Source organism: Lygodium microphyllum, chromosome 2 (assembly GCF_053477565.2).
Source record: "Lygodium microphyllum isolate KBCC chromosome 2, Lygodium_microphyllum_v1.1.10, whole genome shotgun sequence".
In the NCBI taxonomy this organism is placed as follows: Eukaryota; Viridiplantae; Streptophyta; class Polypodiopsida; order Schizaeales; family Lygodiaceae; genus Lygodium; species Lygodium microphyllum.
Window position 1 is genome coordinate 158,787,938 of NC_141136.1, and position 27,788 is coordinate 158,815,725.

Below are 27,788 nucleotides of genomic sequence, written 5' to 3' on the forward strand. Positions count from 1 at the left end.
GTTTCTCAACTATTCTAACTATCAATATAGAAAAGCATCAATTCAACATAACCATGCTGAAACTATCAATGGCATTTATTAACATGCTTGTCGTCCATGGAACCAACAATAAACCATTGAAAACTGAACATAAACTAATCACTTGTTGTTGATTTGAGAATTGATCATGAACTGCTGTAAATGTGACCCCAAACTGATCACAAACTCATTGCAAAAACTGATGAAAAAATGGATCCAAAAAGTGACCATAAAAGGTTCTCAAATTGATCAAAAAATTGAGCTAAAGCTGATCAGAATTTTGTCTCAAAATTGAGGCAAAATTCATGGCAACTTTAAAGATATAGGCAGGGGTTGAACTTGTATCAGGAAGCATTGACTTTATGTGATTTAGGATTGGGGCATCCTTATTGCAGGGAGAGCCCTTTATGTTTGGGAGCTGCTAGAAGGGTGGAGGATGACACCAAATAGGGTGGATGTTGAAGCCAAGAGAGTGTGGACTCCAAACACAAGGTGTAGGAGCACAGAAGATGCTATCGCCAACAATGGAGGATGGATGCCAGCTGAAGAGGAGCACACTCCCACCATAAATGCAGCCAACTAGTAGCACTAGGAGAGTGTGGAGATGGTGGTAGGAGAGGAGAGAGAGAGAGAGATGACAGAAGAGAGTGTCAGAAGACCGATGAAGAAAGAGTGGGAGTGACAGACTGAAGGATTAGCTTTAAGGAATGAATGAGAGAGTGGCCTATAAATAGGTACAATCAGTCTAGGGTGGCGCCTCTTTTTGGGGCTGCAAACCCTAAACGCAAACCTAAAATGTAAAACACACAAACACAAAAAACACAAACTGTGGGTAAAGGGTGAAGGGTTTCTCAACAGGACCCACCTTGCAGCTAGACTCAATGAGTGGATAATGGATGTCCAGAGCGTTGCCAGCGTTGCATATACTAAGAAACTCTTGCCACAAAAAATCATATGGCAGCACGCCTTCCAAATGTGCTACCTTCTGAGGATCCCAATGATCATCCATACCTTTGAGCATGATGATGTGGACTCTAGCACTATGGGGCTAGGCAATGCATCCAAGTTGAGGACAATGCAAGAGCTTGCTTTGATGATGATCATATCATGCATCTCTGTCTCATACAATAGGTGGCAGCCTTGGCTCACTAAGTGCCAATAGAAGGTCCCCTACAATATACACTCTACCGTACGTGCAAGTCAACAAAGAAGATAGTAAACTCCTCTCCGCACCAATTGGGCTGTCTGACATGACCAAAGACAATGCTTTGAAGTCTTCTAGCATTGATTTGGGCAACATTTGCAAACTCCATCCTGCTATATCTGGACTAACCAATTACTAGGTCCCCATGTGTGAGAGAAGCCAAATGAAGTAGGACACTCTCCTTGACCACTAGCTATCCTACATGCATCATCAAAAGGTTTGGCAAAAAGCATTTGTGATGCTATGCTCTGTATGATTTCTAGTGAGCGAGGGTGCATACTTCGTATCCTCTTGCATCATAACATGTTGCCAACCTTGGTTGTGTAGGCCAAAAAGCACTATGGCTGCTTGGCAACTGCATGGCCAGCCAAAGCCACTCTCTTAGATCCCACTCCACCTCATCTAGAGGACAGTTCTCCCAAATCCACATATGCCACTCATGGATCTCAAACTAGCATATGTACAGGCCCAACAGCCTCGGTCTTCCCTTGGCAAATGATGACGTAGATCCTCCAAGGGATACAAGGAGAACCATATCCTATTTTCTTCTATCGATAGCTAGTCAACCGCCCTCTTATACTGAGAAGGAGATGCTTGGAATGGCACCACCACCTAGTGTGCCTACGACCTGTAGAGGGATGCCCACAAGCAAGAAATGCGCTACCCACTCTCTCTAGGAAGAGAAGCTAACCCTATTGTAAGATCTCTTGATCAGCCATTGTTCCATTGGATGTGAGAGTACTCTCATAGCTACAATTTGTCACGATCTTTGATTTGTGGCTCCAAAAATAACTCTAGCCCAAGCTCTCAAAGCCATTGCAAGACATGTATCTTGTAGCGTATCTTGCAGTCTATTGTAAGATCTCCCGATCAATCATTATTCCATTGGAGGTGAGAGTACTCTCATAGCTACAATCTATCACAATCTCAAATTCTTGGCCAGGCTATCCTCTCAGTCCTTTGCTATTTGCTTTGGTCACTCACCCGATGCTCTCATTGTTGGATAAGTTGGCTGATCAAGGCAAGATTGTTGGTTTGTCCCTTCCCAGTGGTGCCCAACTTTTGGGTCAATCTTTGGCGAATGATTCCTTTATGTTTCTAAAGGTTGATCGTACTAATGTTAATCGGGCAATGGCTATGTGGAATCTCTTTGCTTTAGTGTCGGGACTTCATATTAATACTCAAAAGTCTACATTGCTTTCTTGTACGGAGAGTGATTTGTAAGATTTGGGTTGGCAAGGAGTTGTGATTTCTAAAGGAGATATTACCCGACACTTGGGTTATCCTATTGGTGTCGATGTACCCCCCTGTGCCTTCCTTGATTGGATGTCATTCCGTATACATGATCAGTTCATGTACTGGAAATCTTAAGGCTGGCCTCTTCATGTGAGACTTAAAGTTGCTCAATGCATCATGATTAGTATGGTCTCATTTTTTCTGTCACTACTTTCTTAGACTAAGAAGTCTCTTTTGGAATTGGTTCAGCCTATTCACTTTATGTTGTGGAAAAAGAAAGGGAATCGTTTAGGCCAGGTGTGGATTTCGTGGCATCATGTGACGACTACTAAAAGGATTGGGGGAGCAACTTTACTCGATGTTAATTTGCATATGGTTGCTTTGAGACTCGCACTTTTGCAGGCACTGTGTGTTTAGAGTCATCCTTGATCAAATATTGTAAAATTTTTCATAGAAAAGACTAACATCTCTCATGGTAGCACATTTATTCAAGTTTCTTGGTGGCATGTGCTTAACTCTACAGGGCCTATTAAAGTCTCCCAGTTTTTTCTACTATCTCATTTGATTGCATTCTAGCAAGAGATGTTATGTTTTGCAGTTTGGCGCCTTCTTGATCTTTATAAGGAGGAGAATTCGTTGCAAGGAGAAGTGTTGGCTATCTCCAGGTTGTTGGATTGGCCTAATAAAGATTTGCTACAAGATAAGTTTAATCACATGGCTCATTTGGGATTGCCGACACTCCATGTTGGTGTTATTTCTAGGAAGCCCTGACTTTATTCTTTTCCGCATATTTGTTAGCACTTTCGGATGCCTTGTGGCTATCATGGCATTTGGTCGTCCATACAAGACAAGCTTTAGAGGTTCTCTCCTTTGCCTGCTTTATAGCTATCGTCTCCCTCAGGAGATTGGATGTTTGTGCTTTCTGATGATTTTGAGAAACGATTAGCTAATCAAATCTATGATCACATGGTTGAGGTCAAGAGATGGATCACTGGAAAGGCTAATAAATTATGGCATATTTAGGATAGTAAAAAGAAGTGGCAGCAAAGATTCCTCCAACTCTAGAAGTCTTATTAGGGGTCTTCCAACTGGGGATGTGTTATGTGCTCGCAAGGTCTCCCGTGGTCACTATATATTTTGCACTACGTGTGATGAGACATTGCTTCATCTCTTTGTCTCTTGCCTTGTTTCTTGACAGGTTTGGAGTTTTGTTTTCCGTGTGTGGTTCTCGGCGACTCAGCAATGGATTTCAGCCCATTTGTGGATTATGGGAAGGATGACTTCTATGTCTACTTTGCAATCAGACTATTCCTGCCTCTTCCATTTCCTTAGATGGACAGCTCTATAGCATATTTGGCGTACTCGAAGTGCCTTTATTTTTTATTCGGCCTCAGGCATCCATGGTCATGTGGCTTGTGTTTGTGGTTTAGAGTTATGGCAGATCTCCTCTATGGTTTCAACTGATTTGGTTCTTCCAGACATTGCTGCTCCCTGGCTGGATATTATTTGCTCCACACCAACTATCCTTTCTGTGTGATATTTGAGTGCTACCCGCCAATTTTGCCACTCCCATGGAACCGGGGGGGTACAATCCCTTTATCTTTACTTCATTCCCCAAGTTATAGTCTTGGTGATTTGTGTTTGCTCTTTTGTCTTAGTTCACCTGATGGTCTAATGTAAATATTGCTACTTAATTCAATTATCTTCACAGAGAGAGAGAGAGAGAGAGAGAGAGAGAGAGAGAGAGAGAGAAGTAAGTTATATTAATATCTACAAAAGGCCAAATTGGCCAGATTGTTATATCTGAAAATTCAGGGAAATTTTCCATGTCCCAAATAGTTGACATCTAATGCTATGACTATCTAAATGGAAAATAAATAGTGAACAATACATAGTTAATGGAACCGGTCTATGACTCACATAAAGCGGTAGTTCCTTCAATTAACACTTGGTCTTTTCACACACACACACACAAACAAAGACCTCACTCCCTTGCTCAACACCAGATTGAGGGGCCCCGAAGACCAGCGTCCCTCTTGGTATTTCTTTATCAATTAATAGATGGAAAGTTACAAAAATTAAATGTTTCAAAATATATAACATGTGAACAGTTGGTTTTAATCTTTTCAGAGTAAATCCCAATTGCATAAGGACAGTATAGCATGACCACAACAACATCCCTTTTAGGAAAGCATTTTCTGTGACCATAACTCAATAATTCATGTGCAGAATTGCAGTCTGCAGAACTCTGCATTTTCTATTCTTACTGTCCAACCTATCCAGAACAACATTTCTTTTAGGAAAGCATTTTCTGTGACCGTAACTCAATGATTCATATGTAGAATTGCAGTCTGCAAAACTGTGTATTTACTGTTCTTACTGTCCAGCATATCCAGAACAACATCCTTTTACACTGGCATCATTCCAACAGTAAAACAATCCCACAAACAGCACTAAATTAGAGCTGAAAAACCCTGTTCTTGTGTGGCATGGTCATCACTTTCTTTAGTTCCTGCATTGGAGAAGCCAACAACTGCTCCTGAACCTGGACAATGAGGCTCTTGCCTCAGCAGAAGTAAAAAGAAAACACATAAATGTGCCTTCAATGGAATCAGCCCATCATGCATAGCATTGAGTCTGAGAATAGAGAGGGAGTTGACCAGAGGGAGCAAGCTCTACCTTCGTACATGTCAAAGACGAAGAAGTACTCTCCATAGTTGATGAATTTGCAGCAATCTGCCCTCAGCTCCTCAAAACTTCATTCTCAAATCTGTCCCTCATGGCTATTACGTTTTTTTTAAAATGCTCTCTTTCTTTCTCTCTTTTGGGAATTTGTGCCACATGGCATACATGTAACAATTTTCTTGTTTAAACCTTCTGGTCAAAAAAATTCTCCATGATTGGTGCAAAATTTGACCTCGGCACAGACCAAAGAATTAATCCTCGTGCAAAAATGAAGATAATGACACGAACGGATTCTAGGGTCCAAAAATAGTAACTCCCTAAAATTTAGGAATGGTGACCCCTGCATTCCTCAAGTTGTTCTGAGCAACTTTTATCAATGCAACCACATCAAAAAGTGTTCTTTTATTCCGTGAGCATTCTTACATGTACATCTTCTATCTTGGCCACACTCATTGTCCTTCACCATCTCTAGTAGCTAAGCATAGTCCCAAACCACTGGCATTTTATTCTTCAATGCCCATTCAATATGGAACCGGTCCTAAGGCTCAAACAAACCATTAGTCCAATTTGTCCCAATGGCTGCCTCTTCTAGCCATGCAAAGATCCCGGTTTAATCCAAAAGAACTCTAGGGGTAAAAATAAATAGCAACTAAAGAAAATAAAAATAAAATATTTATATAAGTAAATAAGAAAAGCAACTGCAAAAAGTATCACCACCTGGTGACATATCCCCCTCTTGAAAGAAGCAAATGACCTCGATTGCATGCCACACATGCTAACGGATGACATAGGACGATAATAAGATTCTCCATGTTATTAGTGCCATCGCATATATCACTTGCTAACAGATGACATGGGGCGATGCCAACTATGATTACTAGGAGCCTTTCTAATATACATGTTTCCGGATGCAATACAAGGCGATAGCACGTATCCCCGAACTACTAGTGTCACAACATATATAATCATTCAACTAAAGTGTAACAAATACAACTTCAAAGCACCGAGATTTCATTCAATGATACACATGTTAATGCTAAGTGTAAATCATACATTGTGCATTATTCAATGAGATGCAGTATTCAACTGTACAATAGAGAATGCACATTGCTTCAAAAAGCATTTTAAGTCACTGTAGATTCCAGTAAGAAAGCTTCTCGGTAAAGTTGCAATAACTGAGGCGAATTTGCCAATTCAACCTCTTCCATCCATTTGGCATCCATTGGTGAATAGTTCTTAAACTTCACCAAAAATCGTCTTATAACTCTACCTTTCACTTTCCTATCCTTATGTGCCAGGATCTGTTCAGGAACTTGAATCTCATCTAATTCCTCTACTTCACGTTGTTCCTCTTGAACCATATCTTCTGGCACTTCACCAATAAAAGAACTCAATAGGCTCACATGGAATGCAATATGAATTTTTCAATTCTCTCGCGATTTCAGCCTATATGCTACGTCATTGATCTTCTCTGAGACTTGAAAAGGGCCATAGTAATGCATACTCAGCTTTGGAAACAAACGTTCCTTGCCCTTCTGTTTTCTCAAACGTGCCTTTTCAAAACACAATAAGACCCAATCATCTTTTTTTAACAAGAGTTTTCGACGATGACTATTAGCAGCTCTTTTTTGTTTAGCTTATGACTTTTCTAAGGCATACTTGACCTTTTTATATGCTTCTTCCCAATCTTTTACATAACGATCTGCTTCAAAAATGTTATCTTTTGTTTGCAGAATGGGAGGCAGTTTCTTTCCATCTTCCACAATCTCAAAAGGTGTTTTATTCCTTGAAGAAGTTCTTGGAAGATCAAAAATGAAATCCATGGCAATATTTTTCCATGGCCTTTCTGGAATAGGCAGTGGTTGCAATAACACTGGTGCCTTCTGTCTATCAAATTTGACCTTTTGGCATACAAGGCAAGATCTGATATATGCATCAACATTAGATCTCAAGGCTGGCCAATAGAAGAAAGTCTCTACCGCTTTGATTGTAGCATCAATACCACAATGTCTTGTATACGGTGGAGCATGACTTTCAAATAAAACTTTTGGTCTCAGTTGTTTTTTGTAACGCATAGTCTTCCATGCATCATGATAAAGCCTTCTTTGAACACATAATGATCATGATGTTGGCCATTGATCAAGTGTTCATAGATTTTAGAGAAATCTTCATCATTAGCATACTCCTCTTTCATATCATCCAATTCATGGTGATAAGAAATTGAAACACTTGACACCTGTGGTTTGCGAGATAAGGTATTTGCAACTACATTCTTCTTGCCTTTCACATGCACTATCTGAAAATGAAACATACATAAGAAATTTGCCCAATGCATGTGTTTCTCTGACAATTTAGCCTGTGTGAGAAAGTATCTAAGTATTTGATGATCCGTTTGCACTACAAAATCAGCACCAAGCAAATAGTGCTTCCAATATAAAGTGCATGGATCACAGCCAATAACTCTTTCTCATAAATTCGGTAAGTCCTTTCAACGACAGAAAGTACTCTACTCTCGTATGCCACAACTCGACCATTTTGCATTAATACAACACAAATGTTGTTTCCACATGCATCACACTACACTATGAATGGCTTAGATAGATCTGGCAAAATAAGTACTGGATCTGTAGTCATTTTTCCCTTCGAACATCTAAATGCTGATTTCTCTTTGTTAGTCCATTGCCATTTGACATCCTTCTTTTCAAGCGAATGTAAAGGAGAAGCAATCTCTGCAAAGTGTCTTACAAATCTTTTGTAGTGATTTCTCTTTGTTAGTCCATTGCCATTTGACATCCTTCTTTTCAAGCGAATGTAAAGGAGAAGCAATCTCTGCAAAGTGTCTTACAAATCTTTTGTAGTGAGAGTATAGACCAAGGAAACTGAGGACATCATGAATGGTTTTCAAGTCTAGCCAAGAGACAATTGCTTCTATCTTTGTAGGATCCATCTTCACACCATCTTTAGAAACTGTGTGTCCAAGGAAGCGAATCTCTTCCAAAAAGAATTCACTCTTCTTGCCATTAATGAGCAATCTGTTATTATTAAGCTCATTAAAGACTGTAACTAAGTGTTTCCTATGCTTCTCTTCATTCTTTGAAAAGATAATTATATCATCAAAGAATGTGCCAACGAAAATTCGATGAAGGCGCAAAATTCTATCCATCATCTTGTTAAACGGCATGACTAAAAATTCATAGAGACCAAATGTCGTTCTTAAAGCAGTCTTATCGATATCCTCTGGCTTGATTCTGATCTGATGGTACCCACTTTTCAAATCTATCCTACTAAACATTTATGCTCGCTATAGTCGATCAAGAATGTCATCTATCCTCCGAATCAAAAACCTATTCTTGATGGTGTTCTTATTCAAGGCTCTGTAGTTAATATACATTCGCCAAGAGCCGTCCTTTTTCTGAACTAGCAACACAGGTAAACAAAACGGAGAACTACTGGGCTGAACTAGTCCCTTCTCTAAAAGCTCATTAACCTATATCATAATCTCTTTCTGCTGCACTGCACTGACCCTATATGGTGGCCTATTGGGTGGACTAGTCCCTGGAATAAGATCTATGGTATGATCTTCTGGCCTCTCAAGGGGTAACTCTCCTGGTAACGAATCTGAGAAACAGTCACTGAATTTATCCAAGAAATCCCTTCTACTTTCATCTAGTACACACACATTGATGTTAGCTTCATTAACTTGCTTTGCAAAAACCAACTACACAGAAATATGATTTTTCATTACAGAAGTAATTGCAGAAGTAGAAACAACTGGGATAGACTCTCCTTTAAGCTTCACATCTAACACGAGTCTTGCTCCTATGTACAAGATTAATTGTTCTATTGTAAGTATCCAAGATAGCATGCTTCCTATGGCACCATGGAATACCCAACAGAACATCACAGCCCTCTAAAGGCATAATATGGAACTCCTCTATATCCACATAGCTCTGAATGTGCAAACGGAGTTTGCCAAGAATGGGGGTGACACTTTCAGTATGTCTTGGGCAAGCCAAATCAGCCTGTCCAACTGGTTCTGTTTCCTCGGGATGTATAACAAGCTTAGCTGCCAATGTTGGCGAGATAAAGTTTGCACGAGCTCCAAGATCAAAGAAAATAAGCACAGTGGAATCTCTGATCTTTCCCCAAGCTCTGCACAATTCTGTAAAATCATCAGCTAATTGATCTCCCACCATATCAGGCACTAAGCCAATGTTGGGCTTCTTTTTACTTGGCACATCTTTATCCTCCACATCTTTAGAAGATTTTTGTGGGCACTTAGAAGCAATATGGCCTTTTTGTTCACATATAAAGCATTTCCTAGCCATCATTAAAGCCTTTCTTTCTTCAAATGATTTTCCAAAAAGTGGCCTCTTCTGTCCTTTGCCCTGTTTAAAAGAAGTCTAAGGTTGTTGCTGAAATCTTTTCTTCCAAAAAGACTTCTTTGTAAAGCTCGTCTTTTCTAGAAATTGCTTCTTCTTCTTGCCAGGATCTTGCTTAAACTGAGAATCCTTCTTTTCAATGTCTGCTGTCAGCTTTTCCTTTCAACAATGCATTTGCCACACTAGCATTTTTTATTAACTATACCATATTTGTAACCCTAGTCTTTGTACAATAATCCTTGATGGCTTCGCACAAACCGCAACAATACTTTTCAATTTGTTCTGATAGGGGCACTAACCTATAAGAACTCATAGGCAAAAGTACTTCCCAAACTTTCTTTCTTATTGTACACTTCTAAATCCGCACAATTTGCTGCGTCCAATTTATGCCATGCAGTCATGACATCTACTTCAAACGTGTTAGTTAACCATGAGGCTGCAAACGACTGTTTAAAATGGACCCAAGTGGCACGTGCATATCCTTGCATCAACAATATGTTCCATCACTGCAAAGCATTACCTTTCAAAAAAGTTGCAACCTTCCACACCTTAGAAGTCTCAGCAAAATTCCCTCCAGTGTAAGCTGCATCAAACTACTGTATAAATGTCAAATCTTTCAGCTTATCTTGCATACCACTGAAGGTTTCAAACTTTAATGCCTAACCACCCTCTTTATAGTCTTTAGGCTTTGCACTTTTTGGTGTCAGGTTGTCATAGACAAGTGGCTGTAAAAAGGGGAGTCCCTTAGGTGCATTATCAGCATTCATTTCACCTGTCTTAGCTGCCATATGCCCACTAGGCTGAAAAAAACCAGCCGCTGCCTTTTGTTCTCCAAGCATCAAATAAGGACTCTGCAAAGTCCGATAACCGGGCTGTAGACCAATATTAGCATAAAGTGGGTTCACTGCCTCAATAGGCATCATTCATAGAGCCCTCTAGGCTAGTATCCCTAATAACCCGTGGGTAATCCAGCCATTGCTTGAAAAACTGACCCGCCACCAAAGTAACCACGATAAGTAGCAAACTGAGGAGGAATAGTCTGCTGTGCCACTTGTGCATAACTGCCTTGATCATTCACTCCCTGGTCCTGTGCTAGTGCTTCTTGTTGCACTGGACCTATCTCCATGCTTTGTGTCTTTTCACATGCTGACGCACATTAAAGGTTTGCTTTTTTGAGCGCTCTATGATATGATATAATGACCTAGCCTGAGAATCCTCATTATGTGACTTCAAAATTTTTTGCATCTGAGGATTCTTTAGAAGCTGTTGGAAAGAGTCAACCATACTGAGGAGTTGTACTATAAACAAGTCCTCTTGTTCTTGCTCCTCATCCTGTAGTTCAATGTCGGTTCTAGAAGGTGCTGACAACTGTGCACCAATACTCTCTCTTCGGTGTCTATGAGCAGAAGAAGAACTCTCTTCTTCATGAGGGAGTTTTCCTTTACCTTTATCCATGTCTGCCATCTCTCTAGTCCTGTAATCTCTGTAAAACTTGTGTGTATGGCCTTTTCACCCAAAACTGTCCGAGCTTAAATTCTTACAAAAAAGAATTCAAATCCTGGGGATGGAAGCATGGAACTGGTCTATGACTCACATGAAGCGGCAGTTCCTTCAATTAACACATGGTCTTCACACACACACACACACACACACACACACACACACACACACACACACACACACACACAAACAAAGTCCTCACTCCCTCGCTCAACACCAGATTGGCCCCGAAGACTGGCGCCCCTTTTAGGAAAGCAGTCTGCAGAACTCTGTATTTACTGTTCTTACTGTCCAGCATATCCAGAACAACCTTCCTTTTAGGAAAGCATTTTCTGTGACCATAACTCAATGATTCATGTGCAAAATTGCAGTCTGCAAAACTCTGTATTTACTGTTCTTACTATCTAGCATATCCAAAACAACATCCCTTTTACCCTGGCATCATTCCAGCAGTAAAACAATCCCACAAATAGCACTAAATTAGAGCAGGAAAAACCTATTCCTGTGTGGCATGGTTATCACTTTCTTTAGTTCCTGCATTGAAGAAGCCAACAGCTACTCTTGAACCTGGACAGTGAGGCTCTTGCCTCAACAAAAGTACAAAGAAAACACAGAATTGTACCTTCAATGGAATCAGCCCATCATGCAGAGCAGTTCCTCTAAGAATAGAGAGAGGTTGACCAAAGGGAGCAAGCTCTACCTTCGTACATGAGTTAGAGACGACGAAGTAGTTTCCATAGCTGATGAATTTGCAGCAATCTACCCTCAGCTCCTCAAAACTTCATTCTCAGATCTGCCCCTTATGCCTATTACGTTTTTTTTAAATGCTCTCTGGGGTCAATGGAGAACCAATGTGTCCACATACAGTTCCAGGAACCCTGGACAAAGCTCTAGCTTTTTGACACCTTGGTCACACCAGCCCTCCTGTACGGGGCTCCCATATGGGGGTCCAATCTCTACCACACGCAGAGGGCCCCACAGGATGAGGAGGCTACCTATGAGGGATGGGAGCAGATGGAGAGACCCTTAATACTTATGATCTCACGGATGATCCGAAGCAAGCCCTCTGTACCACACCAGATCATCTGCACAGAGCTGGGGGCATCGCCCCTCGTGGCTGAGGCCCTCTTCCAGACCGTGACCTTCTTGCACCAAATATGGGACCTGCCCCGGCACCGGTACCCCAGACTCGCCCTGGAGTCATCCAAACAGCTAGCAACACAAGGGGACACTAAGTGCTGGTATGCCCGAACAGAGACCTGGCTACGGCTCCATGGCCTGCACATGGACCACCTCCCCCCACTACAATACAGCCTAGACTGTCCACACCTGGAGCTCAGCCGAGAGGAGGTGAATCATATCATCAGAATGGATATCATCCAGACAGACACAGCCAGGACATGGGTGACCCCCACGTCGGAACTAGGAACCAAGAAGGCTTTCTATCGAGAGCACTTCTTGCACATCTCCCCGGATGGCTTCATCACCCACCCAAGCTACATGGACACACACCTGTCTCACGCGGTCAGAAGTGCCATCGGACAGATCCGTACGTCCTCACACCAACTACGGGTCGAAATAGGCAGATATGGGGCCAATCCCCTCCCCCCAGAAGACCGAATCTGTCAGCTCTGCCATCTCGAGCCAGAGACAGAGGAACACTATATCTGTAGATGCCGAGTGTACTACGAAATCCGGGGACGCTTCCACTGCCTATTCAGCGAAGGATTCAGACCACTCTCCAAGGTGATGGAATTCAAAGACCAGAGATGCCTGGGGCTCTTTCTACTGGAAATACGACGCCACAGAGACCACCTTCTACGAACCACGGAGCAAAGACAAGGAGCCACCAACCAACGCACACACAGCGAGAGGCAAAGCCCGGCGCCCACGCCCTGCCGGCAGTCCCCGCAGAACACACATGTCGAAGATACAAGGGATACTATGCCGCCATCGAAGGGCGCTACCCCGCCGCTTTAGTCTCTCCATGTTAGACCGACCCATGCGGGACATCCTAGGATGAACACTCCAGGAGCAGTTCCGCACCGCACTGGGAGTACCTCTAGATTGTATCTAGTCTAGATATCATTTTGTACCTACTCAATTTAGTTCAACATAGCATAAATGTTAGCTTCACTGGGACTTTTGAAATCTCCTAGACATTTTGTATGCAACATTTTGGTCTCATAGGCCAACTTGGCCTGTTGTAGACGTCAATATTTCTCTCTCTCTCTCTCTCTCTCTCTCAGGAATTTGTGCCACATGGCATAAATGTAATAATTTTTCCGTTTAAACCTTCCGGTCTAAAATTCTCCATGATCTGTGCAAAATTTGACCTTGGCACAGACCAAAGAATTAATCCTCGTGCAAAAACGAAGATAATGATGCAAACAAATTCTGAGGTCCAAAAATAGTAACTCCCTAAATTTTAAGGATGGTGACCCCTGCATTCCTCAAGTTGTTTTGAGCAAGTTTTATCATCGCAACCACATCAAAAAGTATAATGTGGCTCAGTTACAGTGACTTTTATTCTGCGAGCATTCTTACATGCGCATCTTCTATCTTGGCCAGGCTCATTGTCATGCACCATCTCCAATGGCTAAGTACACAATCCCAAACCACTCGCATTCTATTCTTCAGTGCCCATTACATATGGAACCGGTCCTAAGGCTCAAACAAACCATTTGTCCAATTTGTCCCGATGGCTGCCTCTTCTAGCCATGCAAAGATCCTAGCTTAATCCAAGAGAACTCTGGGGATAAAAAGCAATAGCAACTAAAGAAAAGAAAAATAAAATGTTTATATAAGCAAATGCAAAAAGTATCACCATTTGGTGACAATTGATGAGTACAAAATGATATCTAAGCCAAATAAAGTGTCAAACTAATCAAGAAGCACTCTCATCTCAGGATCTCTCTCATGGGTTTGTCTATCATAGAGAGGTTGAAGAAGCAAAATAGGGTCCCCTTGTGACGGTGTAGTATCCTTTGTATCTGCGGATAGTGCGTCCATAGTTGTCAGGTACGAAAGGTATGATACGGTACAGTACGATAAAATCTGGTACTAATTGGTACCGTATGATTTTATAAGGTACGGTAGGATATTAGTACGAAAAAAAATTAAGATGATTTTTAAAATAACAAAAATCATAAAATATTAAATGATAGATTATAGAACACATGTTTAAAGTGGAACTAGCCATTTCATTACAAAATAAGATGAATATACGAGGGTGACCATCGCAGTCGCATGGGCTATGCAAAACATGCGACACAACTACAGTCTACAATCTAGTATATTTGATACAAAAAAAAAGAGAGACCTATGTCATATGAATCTATGATGAGGTATCACTATCATCATCATCATCATCATCAGAACCATCTGAGTGCTCATCAAGAGAGTCTGAAGATGACTCCTCAGCATCCGATGATGAGACACACTTATACTCATTCTCACTGATGAGGTTACCATCATCATCAAATGATGGCTTCCTAGGTGGCGGCTGTGTAGGCAAGGGGGGATGTCATCATAAGGCACAAGATGTGAGCTACTAGAGCCCCACCTTACATAAGTCTGCAAGCCACTCGAACCACCTCTCCTCGATGATGGAGAGCGTCGAATGACCATGCCCCTGCTACCACCTACTTGAACTCCTCGCCAACGAGCACACTGATTGCAAGTGTCACGAGTATTTGCTGCTATAAGCTCTCTATAGAGCTCTCTGAAAATCATCTCCTTCTCCTCGTCCACTTCCTTAAGTATACACGGAAGAGTATCGCCCGTCAACTTAAATGTATCAACATTCACCTACACAATGCAATGATACATGTAAGATTGATCATTGATCATTGTAAATGCTAAAGTCTAAATTGTAAAGAATAAAGTTTAAACTTCAAAGTTCAAAGTTTAAAAGTTAAAACAATAAATTTTAAATGTTATAGTTAAGTGTTTAAACTTTACCTGCTTTGAATTACCCATACTCATCATAGCTCTCATCATGCGTAAGTTAGTGCGGCAATAGACTAGCCGCTCTAACTGTCGTGTGCTAAGGCGATTATGAATCTTTGTGTGAATGAGAGAATAGGCACTCTAGTTTCTCTCACATGAACCCGAAGCGCAATCCTCGGCAAGGACCCTCATGGCTAAGGGCTAAAGGGTCTCTAGTGCATATCCAAAGTTTTGCCACCAAAATAAAGGCTTCACAAGTGACTCTCTTCTCCAAGAAGTGGGAGAAGCAAAAGCCACATGCCCTCTCTGATCTGCATAGCATCCTAGCTCCTCTAGCATTGCATTGTGATCATCCATAGGGACCACACAAGTTAAATAAGCAAGTTGGTTTGAACGCAACTGTCTATCATCCATGACCGCCGGTGACTTGTAGGCCGGATGTACCAATGCGGCAAAACCATGGATGGGCTTATACATCCACGCCCATCTCCTCTCTGCTATCTCTAAAACATGTGCACGTTGTGTCTCTGTGATCACTGTACAAGCACGTGTCTCCGTCAATGCCGCTCTAAAGAAGTGAACGAGAAGGCCCATGGTGGACCCCTCGCAATCACTCATACGTAACACCCTATAAAAGGGAGTCACGACAGTGACAACGGCATGGACTTTTTGCGAAAATTGCTCATTAAGACGCAAGCGCTGCATGGCTTTAGCCTCCTCTGTCTCATGCTCATCCCACTCATTGCATAGAGTGGACACCACTGTCTGGCGCAAGGCGGACTGCGCCTCATGAAGGCGCTCTAACAACAACCACATGTAAGCAAAGCGAGTTGAAGAAGGCTTCTTCAACTCCAATGTGCTATGCTCACGATACATCGCAACCACCTTTACTTTTACTGTGAAGAATGTGACAATGGATGTAGCTTTGCGGACCACCCTCTTCACCCACTTGAGCTTCCCAATGTCCTCCATGAGCAAGTCCAAACAATGACTTGCACATGGAGTCCACACAATCGTAGGGAGCTCGGCCTCAAGCAAACGGCCCATGCGCCGACAATTCGACGCATTGTCGGTAACAACTTGCACCACATTTAAGGGGCCCACCTACAACCACAATTTACAAATTACAAGTTATGTATAAATCAAATTTTAATCATGAATCATGATATTATCATAATGAAAGAAAGTGAAACAAATTTAAAACGCAAATTGCAATGTATACCTCAATGATAGCTTGTCGAATGTGGCGGTAGATGAATGCGCCCGTTGTTAGCTCTCTTAGCGGTATCTACGGCCCGCAAAAAGTAAGTGCCAAGTGGACATGAGACGAGTATGTTGATGATGCCCCGTTTCTTACGATCACTCCATCTGTCAGTGAGAATGGAGCAACCATATTTTATCCATGCGGCCCAAATAGGATCAAGGGCTCTATCAATCCTCTCTTTCTCTTCATCAATCTTTCTCGTCCTCATGTCGTTGTATGTGACACCAGTTCATCCTTCACATGGACCCACATTGGCAATGGCTTTTACCATCTTCTTCCATTGCTCTTGCTTTAGGACATTGAATGCAAGATTGCACTCAATCACCGTGCGTGCAATTTCAATGTCCTTAAGTCGTTGCCTTTCTCTAAGAAAGGCAACCGATCCACACACATGACCGGGAGCTTGAGAGAGAGACGATTGTCTCTTCGGTATCGCATGAGCCTCCACTCTTTGTCTTTTACCAGAGCTGGATGTAGATGTGGAGCCCCCACCACCAATGGTAGAGGCCTCTCCCGCATCGGTTGAAGATACACCCACATTGGATGCTTCCTCGTTAGTAGGCATAGGAGTTGGTGCCAGTAAGTCACTTCCTCCTCATCTTGGCGAGAATCTTCTCCGTAATGTTTTGAGGGATGTCCGGGCATAGAGCAACTTGCCCCCCCGTCTTGGAAAGATGTTGGAGAAGCCGAGTTGCACCACTTATATAGCGCTTCCCGCAATGCTTGCATGCCCAATGGTGGGAGTTGGACTTCTTTGTGTCCCTCTCCACATGGATCGCATACAAATTGAGGGCCTCGTGCTTCTCACGAGTCATGGTGCTGATGATGGATAAAGAGGCCCGAGAGAGAGAGAGAGAGAGAGAGAGAGAGAGAGAGAGAGAGATGCTTGAGTCTCGACTCTTGAAAGTTGAGAGGGAGACTTGAGAGGCCCGAGGGTTGGGGTAAAGTTGAAAGAGCAAGAGTGAGAGAGAGAGGATGGGAGATGAGAATGGCAAATGCTTTGATAGGGTGCATCGTGCGGGATAGAGGGGATGGGAGATGAGATTTGAGAATGGCAAATGCTTCGATAGGGTGCGGGAAAGAGGAGATGGGAGGTGACTCATGAGATTCAAGAATGAAAAAACACATGTCCATTCAAGAATCGAATGACGAGATCCAAGAGAGGAAGATGAGAACGGCAAGTCACAAGTACTTGCTGAATTGGTGTGGAAGCATGGAGGAGAGGAGTACCTTTTGTAGATGAGAGAAGGGTCAAAGTTCAAACAATCAAAGAGGGGTCAATGGTCAAAGAGAGGGCTGCCAGCTAGAAGGAATCCAAAGAGGGCTGGGGAGGGGAGTGCATGGCTGGAAAAGGGGGTGGGGTGAGGTATCCAAGGCTTCCCAACCCCCAAAAAGTGCCATGCAAGCACGCAGAGAAAAAGTGGATCCAGGAGGCGCAGAAAACACCGGATCCAAGCAGCGCAGGTGACATGGCCAAAAAAGGTACAAAATCACGTACGGATACGTACCGTATAGTACAGTACGAACCAATCCGTACCATGTACGAAGGCAACTATGAGTGCGTCCTACAAGGGTGTGGACCAACTGGACGTGGGTAACAAGCTTTGCATCTGCCTGTAAAGAGGGAGGGCTCTACGGTGGAGGGAGTAGTCGAAACTCTATAGAAATCCATGAGTGCATGCTGGTATGCAGTTCCATCTCTTTGGTGCTAGGTTCATAAGAGATGCTCTTTGTGGCAGCGTAGGTCCAACAAAAAGAACCCAAGACATCTCCAATCCAGAAAATCCATAACCTTGGATAGTAAACCAAATCCCTCTCTAAACAAGCAATGGAAGCACCCTTGGATCTCGTAGTAAACCAGGCATCTGCATAAATAGTGCTCCTTTGTTCCTTGTTTGAGCAAACAAATTTGGCAAATCCTATACACCACACGGGGGGGAGTTTGTGCCGTATCTACCTATCTCAATCTAGAGCTAGTGTAAGGATGCAAGGAGTTGCCCAATGGCACATCATACACCATGGGACAGGTGTGCATCCATGTATCTTAGGCCGACAACAAAGCCATCAGGGGATATGTGTAGAAGATGCTTTCAGTAGAAAGCCATCTTTGTCCCCAAATCCCTAGTAGGTGTCACCCATGTCTTGGTTGTGTGTATCTGAATAATGTCCATCATCCTCATGATGCAACTCAACTCCTCTTGGCTGAGCTCCAAGTGGAGGCAATCCAACCTTTACTATAGTGATGAAAGGTGATCCATGTGTAATCCATGTAATTGTAGCCATGCTCTGTTCGGGCATACCAACACTCAATATCCCCATGTAATGCTAGCTATCTCGATGACTCTAGTGCGAGCCAAGAGTATTTCTATCTCGGCAAGGTCCAAAGCCTATGTAGGAAAGTCATTGTCTTTAAGAGGGTCTCTGTCACTAGAGGTGGTGCTCCCATCTCTGCTCTGATAATCTCATGTGGTACAAAGGGCTTACTTTGAACCATCTGTGAAATCATCACTACTAGGGGTCTCTCCATCTACTCCCACCCCTCATATATCTCCTCTTCCTCGGGTAACGGCTGATCTTCTATGGTTCTCCTCGTGTGGTGGAGGCTCGATCCCCATGTGGAGGGCCCATACAAAAGTGCTGGTGTGACCAAAGTGTTGAAGAGCCAGAGCTTTGCCAGAGGTTCTTGAAATTGTATGTAGGTGCACTGGCTCTCCATCGCCCCAAAGCCACATAGCCTCATGTAAATTTGTTCTGTGCTGCTCTTCTCAAAGTGAATCTCAGTCTTGAAAATGTAATCCCCAAGTAGACATATCTCTAGACCACCTCCACTATCTCCTCTCCATATGTGAAACAGGGTACTGATTGGCGAATCTATTGAGAGGAAGTGTTAGACACCATAAACTTGGTTTTCCCAAGGTTCACTGTGAGATCCCTATCCTCACAAAAGGCATGTAGTGCAACTAGGTGGCACTGCAATCCCTCGAATGCTAGAGACAAGGACTATGTCATCGGCATATAGTAGTTTGGATATCAATGCCCCCCCCTTAGGCTAACTCCCTCCCCTCCATGTCTATCAATCTAGTCTAATATCTCATCAATATAGAGGCCAACTAGAGTAGGTGAGAGTGTGCATCCTTGTTTTACCCCAATGGTGTTGGTGATCTCCTTCGACAGTCCCCCTTGGTGCTCATACTTGCCTTGTAATAGACGTATACGATGCTAGTATCCCCCATCTCATATCTATCAAAATCTCTAGCTGTTGTAGTCTCTACATGAGCCTAGCCCGTGGTACTATGTCAAAGGCCTTACGGAAATTGACAAAGCTATAGTATACCCACCTCCCTTGTGCCCTGCTCTCCTCGATGATGGCTCGAAGTGTGAGGATATGATCAAAAGTGGAGTAACCCCTCCTAAACCCTGTCTATATCCACATGCTTGATGTTGGTGCTTCTCTGCCCATCTGCTCAGCTTATGCTCTCGTATCGATCCCTAAAGCTTGGCTAGCACGTGGCCAACCATGATTGTCCTTTAGTTTGTACGAACCATGGGCTCTCCATCTTTCAAGATTGGTACTATAGTATTCGTTGACCAACTAGCCCGAAAGCCTTCACATAGGGCCCTGTTCAATAGGTGGGCTAAAAGGGGTGCTAGGATGTCTCTACCATGTGATAGGTGCTCTACTACTAGTCCATCATGGCTGTATTGGAGTCAACAAATGGTATCATGAACCATCGCTATGCTGAAAAAGGTAGATGATGTGGGTTTGTTCTCTAGTGTTTGGGGCAATGGGGGTTGCCCATGTACCTGGTATAGTGAGGTAGTATATGCATGCCATGTGTCTGGAAAGGTGATGGGTGTATAGGCTCGAGGCGCTTGGAATGCTTTCCACGCCTCCTTGCAATCTTGTCCCAAGAATAGCTGATAAAACTCGTGCACCAATCTGAATAGAAATGCCCACTTCTTCTGCTGTGAAAGATTAAGTGTGTTTGGCTATGTGTATAGGTCTCTCCTGCTTTGCCTTGTTGGAGACGAAGATAGGTTTCCTTGCATTCCTCATCATACTGGATATTCTATGGGACATTCTTGGTTGGGGAGGCGGTATGGGTGCATGTGTGGGGAAAATACATAGCATCTGAATTGTGAAGTGCTCCTACAAGCTATGTTGTAAAATCATCCAAGGGTATCTAAGGGTCTATCTCCTACAAGCTCCAATAGAGATGATCTGAGTACACACTTGTTATCAATCTAGTGAAGTGGTATCTTGGGAATCTCAAGTGGTTATTCACTGGAGGGATCATCTCATGTCTATAGGTGATAGTAAACTGTAGGTAGGCGCGATCGACTGCCATTGCTAGGGGACGAGGGGATACTTTGAATGATTGTATGTTGGGGATGATGGGTAAGGGCATGCTCGCTCCTAGTCTCTGTATGGATCTTGAAGAGGGGGCTCCTCGTGTATGTCTAGATGCATGCTTATGAGGAAAGCATGTGAGAGTGTCTGATCCAGGCCATCTAGCCAAGCTGTTAAGGATGACTAATCCATGTGTGCATCCCAAGGCCAGGAGGTAGTCACCATAATCTATCCACCCCGCTATGTCCTGTGATGTTCAACTGAGCCCTATCTCCTCTAGTGCTCTCTCTTTGTACATGTGATCCTCACTCTCGAAGAAGGAAACTTGTCTCTGTGTTGTGTGAGCATTGAAGTTCCCCGCATATGGAGAATGTGTTGGGGCAAAGTAGCACATTGCTATCATCTATGTATATATCATAGGGGTGATCTGTATGTATCCGGATCCACATGAAGCGAGCCTCCTCGTCTCTCCTAAAGACTTGTACCATGTGCTGTAGCTCCTCCCTATACATCATAGCTACTCCTCCCGACCCTCTAGTCCCCTTGTGATCATGCTCTAGGGCAACATGCTATCTCCCATCTATATTCTCTAATCGGAAAGTATGTGCCTAGGCTCTAGTGTGTCTCCATATATAGGATGATGTCCCTATCATTCAAGGTCTCATGGAATAGCCATGCATCCCTCCTCATGACTTTACAATTCCAAACTATGAACTTGAAGTATGTCTCATAGGCCGTGCCTCGTCGTTGGCGCCTATATGTGATAATGGTACACCCATCTTTGTAAACTGCCCATTTGCCCGCTTTGTGGGCCTCCATAATCTACGGCATGCAATCCCTGTGGTGGGCTACATGGGTGGGTGTGAGATCATCCTCAAGGTGTACTTTTTCTCCTTTGAGAGCCTTCCTTTTGGAGAGAAAAGCTCATTGTGACTCCAAATCAGAAAATTTGATAAGGGGCCGAACCTTTTCTAGATCCTTCCCTATGCGCAATGTGTTGTCCATCTTGGAGGGGTCCTCCACTCCCATTTTTTCAACTATACTCTTGGCATCTTCTAGAGGGCTGTCTCCCTCTTTCAACCTGACCACCTGGACATGCAAGGCTCTAATTCTCCTTCTCTTCTCCTCTTCAAGTGCTGCATTCACAAGCTCTTACTTCTTTGTCAGCATCGTCTTCACCACTTTGATCCATTTGGATTTTTCAGCCACATCCGCTTGTGCTTGTTTCCTATGGTTGCCCATGTATTAATCTCCTTCATCATGTGTGTCTTCAGCTCATCTATTTTAGTTGACACATTGTTGGGCATTGCTTTGGTGATTTCCCCCTCCTTCCTCTTAAGCAGGTGAAGTTGGTTCCAGTATTTGGTGATCTCTTACCGAAGTTCTTCAATCACCCTATTTCTCTCTTGGAGAGGGGATTCAATGTCTGTCTTCCAAGAGGTGAAGTGTGCTGTAATCTCCTCGTATATTTCACTCTTCCATTCTTACACCTTAGCCATCTACTCAATGATTTGCTGTATGGCCTCGTCACATGACACACATTGCTGTCATCATCTCTTTGATATTTCCCATATTCTGATCTTGCATTTTGCACAGATCTCGGAGCGCCTCTAGGCCCTTGTTCATGTGTGAGTCCGTCACCTTGTCGATGTTGCTCCAAATGACTAAGTATTTCTTGCTCTTCTTCCCTCTTCTATAGCTGTTAGATGTTGGGGATGCCTGGCTTTTTTTGGGGGAGCCCATTGTGGCTACCTGTTTCCTTGTGGGCAATCACCAGAATGCCATGTATGGGCGGTGGAATGTGACCAAATAGAGGACGGATGAAACCAGACGGATTCGAGGTGTTCTGAGTGTCTGTATGTATTGATTGGAGCTCTTCCTTGCTGAGGACATCAAGGTGTTTGACTATGGGGCACCCTTAGAGTGACCTGGTAGCGGATGAGAGGTTTCCATTGCACATTCTCCGAGGACCAATCAAGTGCACTGCTGGTTGCCAAGAGGGAAAGGCTGCTACAGAGGTAGGGAGCAGTTACTGTTAACCAATGGAAGGGGGTTTGTGGTGTGTGTGTGTGTGTGTGTGTGAGGCAGCACCCGTCGAGTGCTCTGGTATCAGACAAGAGGTTCCCATTGCACATTCTCTAAGGACCCACCCACGTGCCCTGCTGGTCGCCAAGGGGGAAAGCTGCTACAGAGGGAGGGAGCAGCTGCTGTTCAGTCGATGGAAAGGTGGAGGTCGATGCAGGCGACGGGCTCAGAAAATGGTGGGAATAGATGGAGGCAAGGTCTGACTCGCATTGGGGGAAAGGCGGTGCAGGCTGGGGGGGAGCAGGTGATGGGGAGGTGGCTGTGTGGACAGTAGTGGCAGTGCGCTAAGGATGGTGGGTATTTCAACTACTAGGACCATCTCTTGACAAAAGAAGAAAAGAAATTACATATGTTTTGCAAAATCCTTGATGTAGTATAAGTTCTAGCTAGGTCCAGATGGGAAGTTCTACATGTCATGTTATACAATATAGCATCTGTGTTTTGCATGTACTTGAAAGAAATGTTACAACTAGAATCTATGCTTTGCCTTCTGCGAACTAGATGACATCAAGTTCTTGCATGCAGACCAAAATGATTTCCTTTGTACCACACATTTTTGTTGCCTAACCAGAAAAAGTGATAGACCCTTATCAAACACCATTCAGAAGTATGCTGTCTTCTATAGCTACATTTCTTTGAAGGTATAATCATTAAAAGCCACATGAGCAGGTGGTTTTTGCGCTACACTTAAAAGTTCAAGGGTAGCAGGCTTACATTCGTCGATCAATAGAGGCACATTGAGCTGAAAAATGGACATTCCTTCATAAGAAGGTGATTACTAATCTGTGAATTAGTGGACTCTAGGAGCTAATCCTTTGGGGTTTCAACAAAAAAAAGAATTGAGGACTAAGAATCAGTTTCTCCTTTTTGCCATGAAAACAGACTGAAAATTGCAGACCCACTTCCAAAGTCATCTTCTCATAAATCTTGTGGTGCCAACTCCTTTCATATATCTTAGAGTCTATACTTTTGACTCATAGTTAAGCTAGGGAAAGAAGCAACTTGACATGATTTTCATGCAGGTTCCTATGAGAGCGTTCAAGCCGTAGAATCAGTTGAAGCGACTCATCAGTAGCCAAGAATAAATGAAAGCTCTAGTATAAGTCATAAAAAATGTTTGCATGTTAGAGCAGCAAAGCTCTGCAAAAGTCCAGAAGCTTTATCCATGGCAAAGCAGTTTTGAAAGCAAGAGTAAATTCAAACCATGGTGGTCGGGAGGGATGCAGCACAAACTCCCTCGCGCTTCAATGTGTGTTCATCTATTCCAGAGGCAACAACCTGCACATTTGGAGTAAAACAGGCATTTCAAGTCAGTCTAAAAACCTTTCACCTGAGAACCAGAAGAAACTATGCAGTTAAAGACTAGTAACTTCTGACACATGGCTTGTTTCTTTCTATGACAAGGGAAAGAAGAAACTGAGCAAAATTTGCTATAATTACCAATGGAGGAGCACATGCAAAACAAGCTGTCTCTCCAGGAATAAGCAACTGTATGTGGCCAGAAACAGCATCCTCTGACACACCTGGATCAAATAAACAGGTGAAAGAGAGGCTTGCTGAACAAGTACAGTTCTCACAACACAGACCAGCTTATCAGGAAAGTAGAATCAGTCAGAAAACATGACCATATAGAGAATTGATGCCCAGCAAGAGCAAAAGAAGGGTCCCGCTTACCTGATTCCATCCAGGTTTGCCCCAGTTCATTACATGCCTGCACAGATCAATCACAACCACTAGCAGTGTCAAAACACAAATCAACAGAATAATACTTGTAAGTCCAAGTGCACCACCAAATCATCCTTACAAGTTAACAAGTTTTCAAGTTTGATGGCAAAGTGAGCATCCCTTAGTTCATGCATGCTTTCTAATGTGTCTGATTTATGACTAGCAGGGCAGCAGTATCATCTCTGATCTCTTTTAATTGCTCCTGACAAAAATGCAGTGCTGAAATTGAACAATGAGAGTGAGAATTACTTTGAAATGCAAAGCTAGATCCATGTCACATGTCTTAGGCATCATGATCTGTGCCACATGTTTTAGGCACTGTGATCATTTAGATGGGACGATTGCTCCACAGAATGTCCTTTTCTCTAAAGACAAGAGGTCCTGGATTCCTAGATAGCCTAATAAGGCAACTCCATTGGCAAAGCTTTCTTCTGAGCTGGTGTTAAATAGGAGGACAGGGTGGTGAAAAGGTATTGCTATAATCACTGGCTCAATTCTGGTCTCCTCTTACTGCTCCTGATGAAGTGAAAGGACAAATAAATTATTTGATTGCCAATCCAGTGCCATGTGTGAGAGGCTGAGAGGATCGAAGCTCAGCTGAGAGTGCAGTAGACAGTGTGGAGAGAGAAGCACGACACCCAATGCAATAGACTGAAAGAGTGTAACCTGAAAGTACAAAGTACAACCCTTAAACCTTAGGGTTGTAGGGGGTGTTCACACCCGAACATGATAAGTGCCCGTAAGTGTGTAACATAAGCACATACGAAAGAAGAGAATAAGTTTGAGGGGAAAAACCTCTCGTACTGAGAGTAAAAAGTGCCCCAGCATCCTACTGATCATCGACACTCCTCTGTGAGCATAGGCATGAGTGAAACCCAACAAACCCCCCTAGAGTGAAAAGTGATCAAAAGTACAAGGATCATCCACCACCAAAGGAGATCAAATTTAAAGCATTGCAAAATGCTTCAAATTTGTCAGGAGGAAGAGCTTTGGTGAAGATATCTACCACATTACTGGTGGTAGGACAATAGACAAGGCTAATATCACTTGCATGTAGCCTCTCTCTGACCAAGTGATAATGTATCTCAATGTGTTTTGTGCGTGCATGAAACACTGGGTTCTGTGCCACTGCAACGGCACTCTGATTGTCAGTGGACAAAGGAGTAGGCTCCGTAACAAGTACATCTAGATCAACTAGCAAGCGTCTAATCCATACACATTCAACTGTGGTAGTGAAAGTTGCCTTGTATTCAGCTTCACATGACGATGTGGCAACAGTGGATTGTTTCTTGCTAAGCCAAGATATGCAAGATGAGCCAAGAAAGAAACAATTGCCACCAGTGGAGTGACGTGCATCATAATCACCAGCCCAATCAGAATCACTGTAAGTATGTAACTGTAGTGGTCCCCCCTTGGTATAAAGCAATCCAAGAGATCTAGTACCTTGCACATAACGAAAAACACGCTTAATAGCTTGCCAATGTGACATGCATGGCTGATGTATATATTTTCTCAGGGCTGAAATTGCAAATTGTATGTCCGGCCTAGTGTTGCAGAGGTGAATAAGACATCCAACTCTTGGAGCATATGTGTGTATGTCAAACAAATCACTGTCATCATGTAATGACAGCTTTAGTCTAGGTTCCATTGGTGTATAGACTAGCTTGCAATCTTGTAAGCCAAACTTCTCAAGAAGTTTACCAATGTATCTTGACTGTGATAAAACAATACCTCTAGCATCATGTATGAACTGAATGCCCTAAGTCTGACATTTCAAAAGTTTACTGCAAATTTTGTTTAAATGCTGAAATCTGATCAGCATGTATCCTTGTAAGCAAAAGGTCATCAACATATAGACAAATGATCAGCATGGATCCCCCCTCTTTACATACTTTAAGAGTAGACTCAAATGAGCTGTTTATAAACCTTGGCTAAGAAAAAAGCCACCAATCTTTGCATACCAAGCTCTAGGAGCTTGTTTCAAGCCATATAAAGTCTCAAACCAAGTGTTCGGATCCCTCAACTCCAAAACCAATGGGCATATACTTCCTCATGAAGTTCCCCATGTAAAAATGCAGTTTTAATATCTAACTGATGCATAGTCCATCCATAATGGGCAACCAAAGCAACCATAGACCTGATGGTAGTCATTCGGGAGGTAGGAGTAAATGTCTCCTCATAGTTAATGCCTTTCTTCTGTGCATAGCCTTTAGCTACAAGCCTTGCCTTATATTTGTCAATGGATCCATCTGTATTCCGTTTTAGCTTGTAGACCCATTTTGTTCCAATGGCTTTCTTCCCAAAGGACAAAGACAATAAATCCCATGTTTGATTCTTAATGATAGAATCAAATTCAGCTTGCATTGCTACCATCCAATGCACATTATGTTGTGCATCCTCAAAACATTCAAGCTCCTCATCATCAAATGTACTTGTTACCATAACAAACTCCATGGTATGTGCAGTATCATGCATACGAGCTTGCCTTCTAGTACGACCAGCCATGGGTGCATCCAGATGACTATCTTTCATAGTCTGTAAATACCATCTAGGCATTTGTCTTGCCTCTTGACAGTGTAACATTATGTTGTGCATCCTCAAAACATTCAAGCTCCTCATCATCAACTGTACTTGTTGCCATAACAAACTCCATGGTATATGCAGTATCATGCGTACGAGCTTGCCTTCTAGTACGACCAGCCATGGGTGCATCCAGATGACTATCTTTTATACTCTGTAAATACCATCTAGGCATTTGTCTTGCCTCTTGACTGTGAATAATCTATTGCTGAATTTCAGTTTCAGCACTTTGCTGATTATTCAGATCAGCCAATGGCTGATTTTCTGCATTTTCCCCAAAATTGGTTCTCAACACGTGCTACAAAAGCCAAGAATGCATCATACACTTCTGGCTTTTTCACTAAAGAATAGACCTAGCAGAAGTATGTAAAGTCATTAATAAAGGTCACAAAATAGTAACATCCACCCAATGACTTTGTCTCCATAGGTCCACATACATTTGAATGCACTAACTGTAACCTAGTTGTGGCTCTTAAAGCAACATCACAGGGAAACGAAAACCGATGTATTTTTCCCAAAATACATCCTTCGCACAAGTGTTCAAGAGTTCTCTCGAAAAGAGGTAATTCATCTAGCATTTGTGTACGCTGTAAGAGCATCAAGCTACCATAGTTCACATGCCCCATGTGAGCATGCCATAACTCTGCCTGTAACATAGCAGAAGTAAGAGTGGATGCCAAGTACGCTGACTAATCAACTAAAAGAGCATCCAACTCATATAACCCATGACATAAAGTGCCAATCAAGACCAAAGTCATGTGTTCCTTATCTCTCACCATGCATCTGTCATCATCAAAGGTGACCTCT

General features: G+C 42.9%; 1 protein-coding gene and 1 pseudogene across 5 annotated transcripts in view; both read right to left on the bottom strand.

Annotated features, from left to right (window-relative positions):
• LOC148040533 (NAD(P)-binding Rossmann-fold superfamily protein) overlaps positions 1 to 27,788 on the bottom strand; it is a 164,743-nt gene that overhangs the window by 30,784 nt on the left and 106,171 nt on the right. For all 5 annotated transcript variants that reach the window (XM_087700505.1, XM_087700490.1, XM_087700497.1 and 2 more), the window contains exons 7-9: positions 24,351 to 24,387; positions 24,117 to 24,199; positions 23,880 to 23,954 (exon numbers count right to left, since the gene is read on the bottom strand). In XM_087700505.1, the coding sequence (XP_087556631.1) occupies positions 23,880 to 23,954; positions 24,117 to 24,199; positions 24,351 to 24,387 (195 nt within the window). The remainder of the gene's footprint in view (positions 1 to 23,879; positions 23,955 to 24,116; positions 24,200 to 24,350; positions 24,388 to 27,788) is intronic.
• LOC148040534 (uncharacterized) lies at positions 11,371 to 16,589 on the bottom strand (annotated as a pseudogene).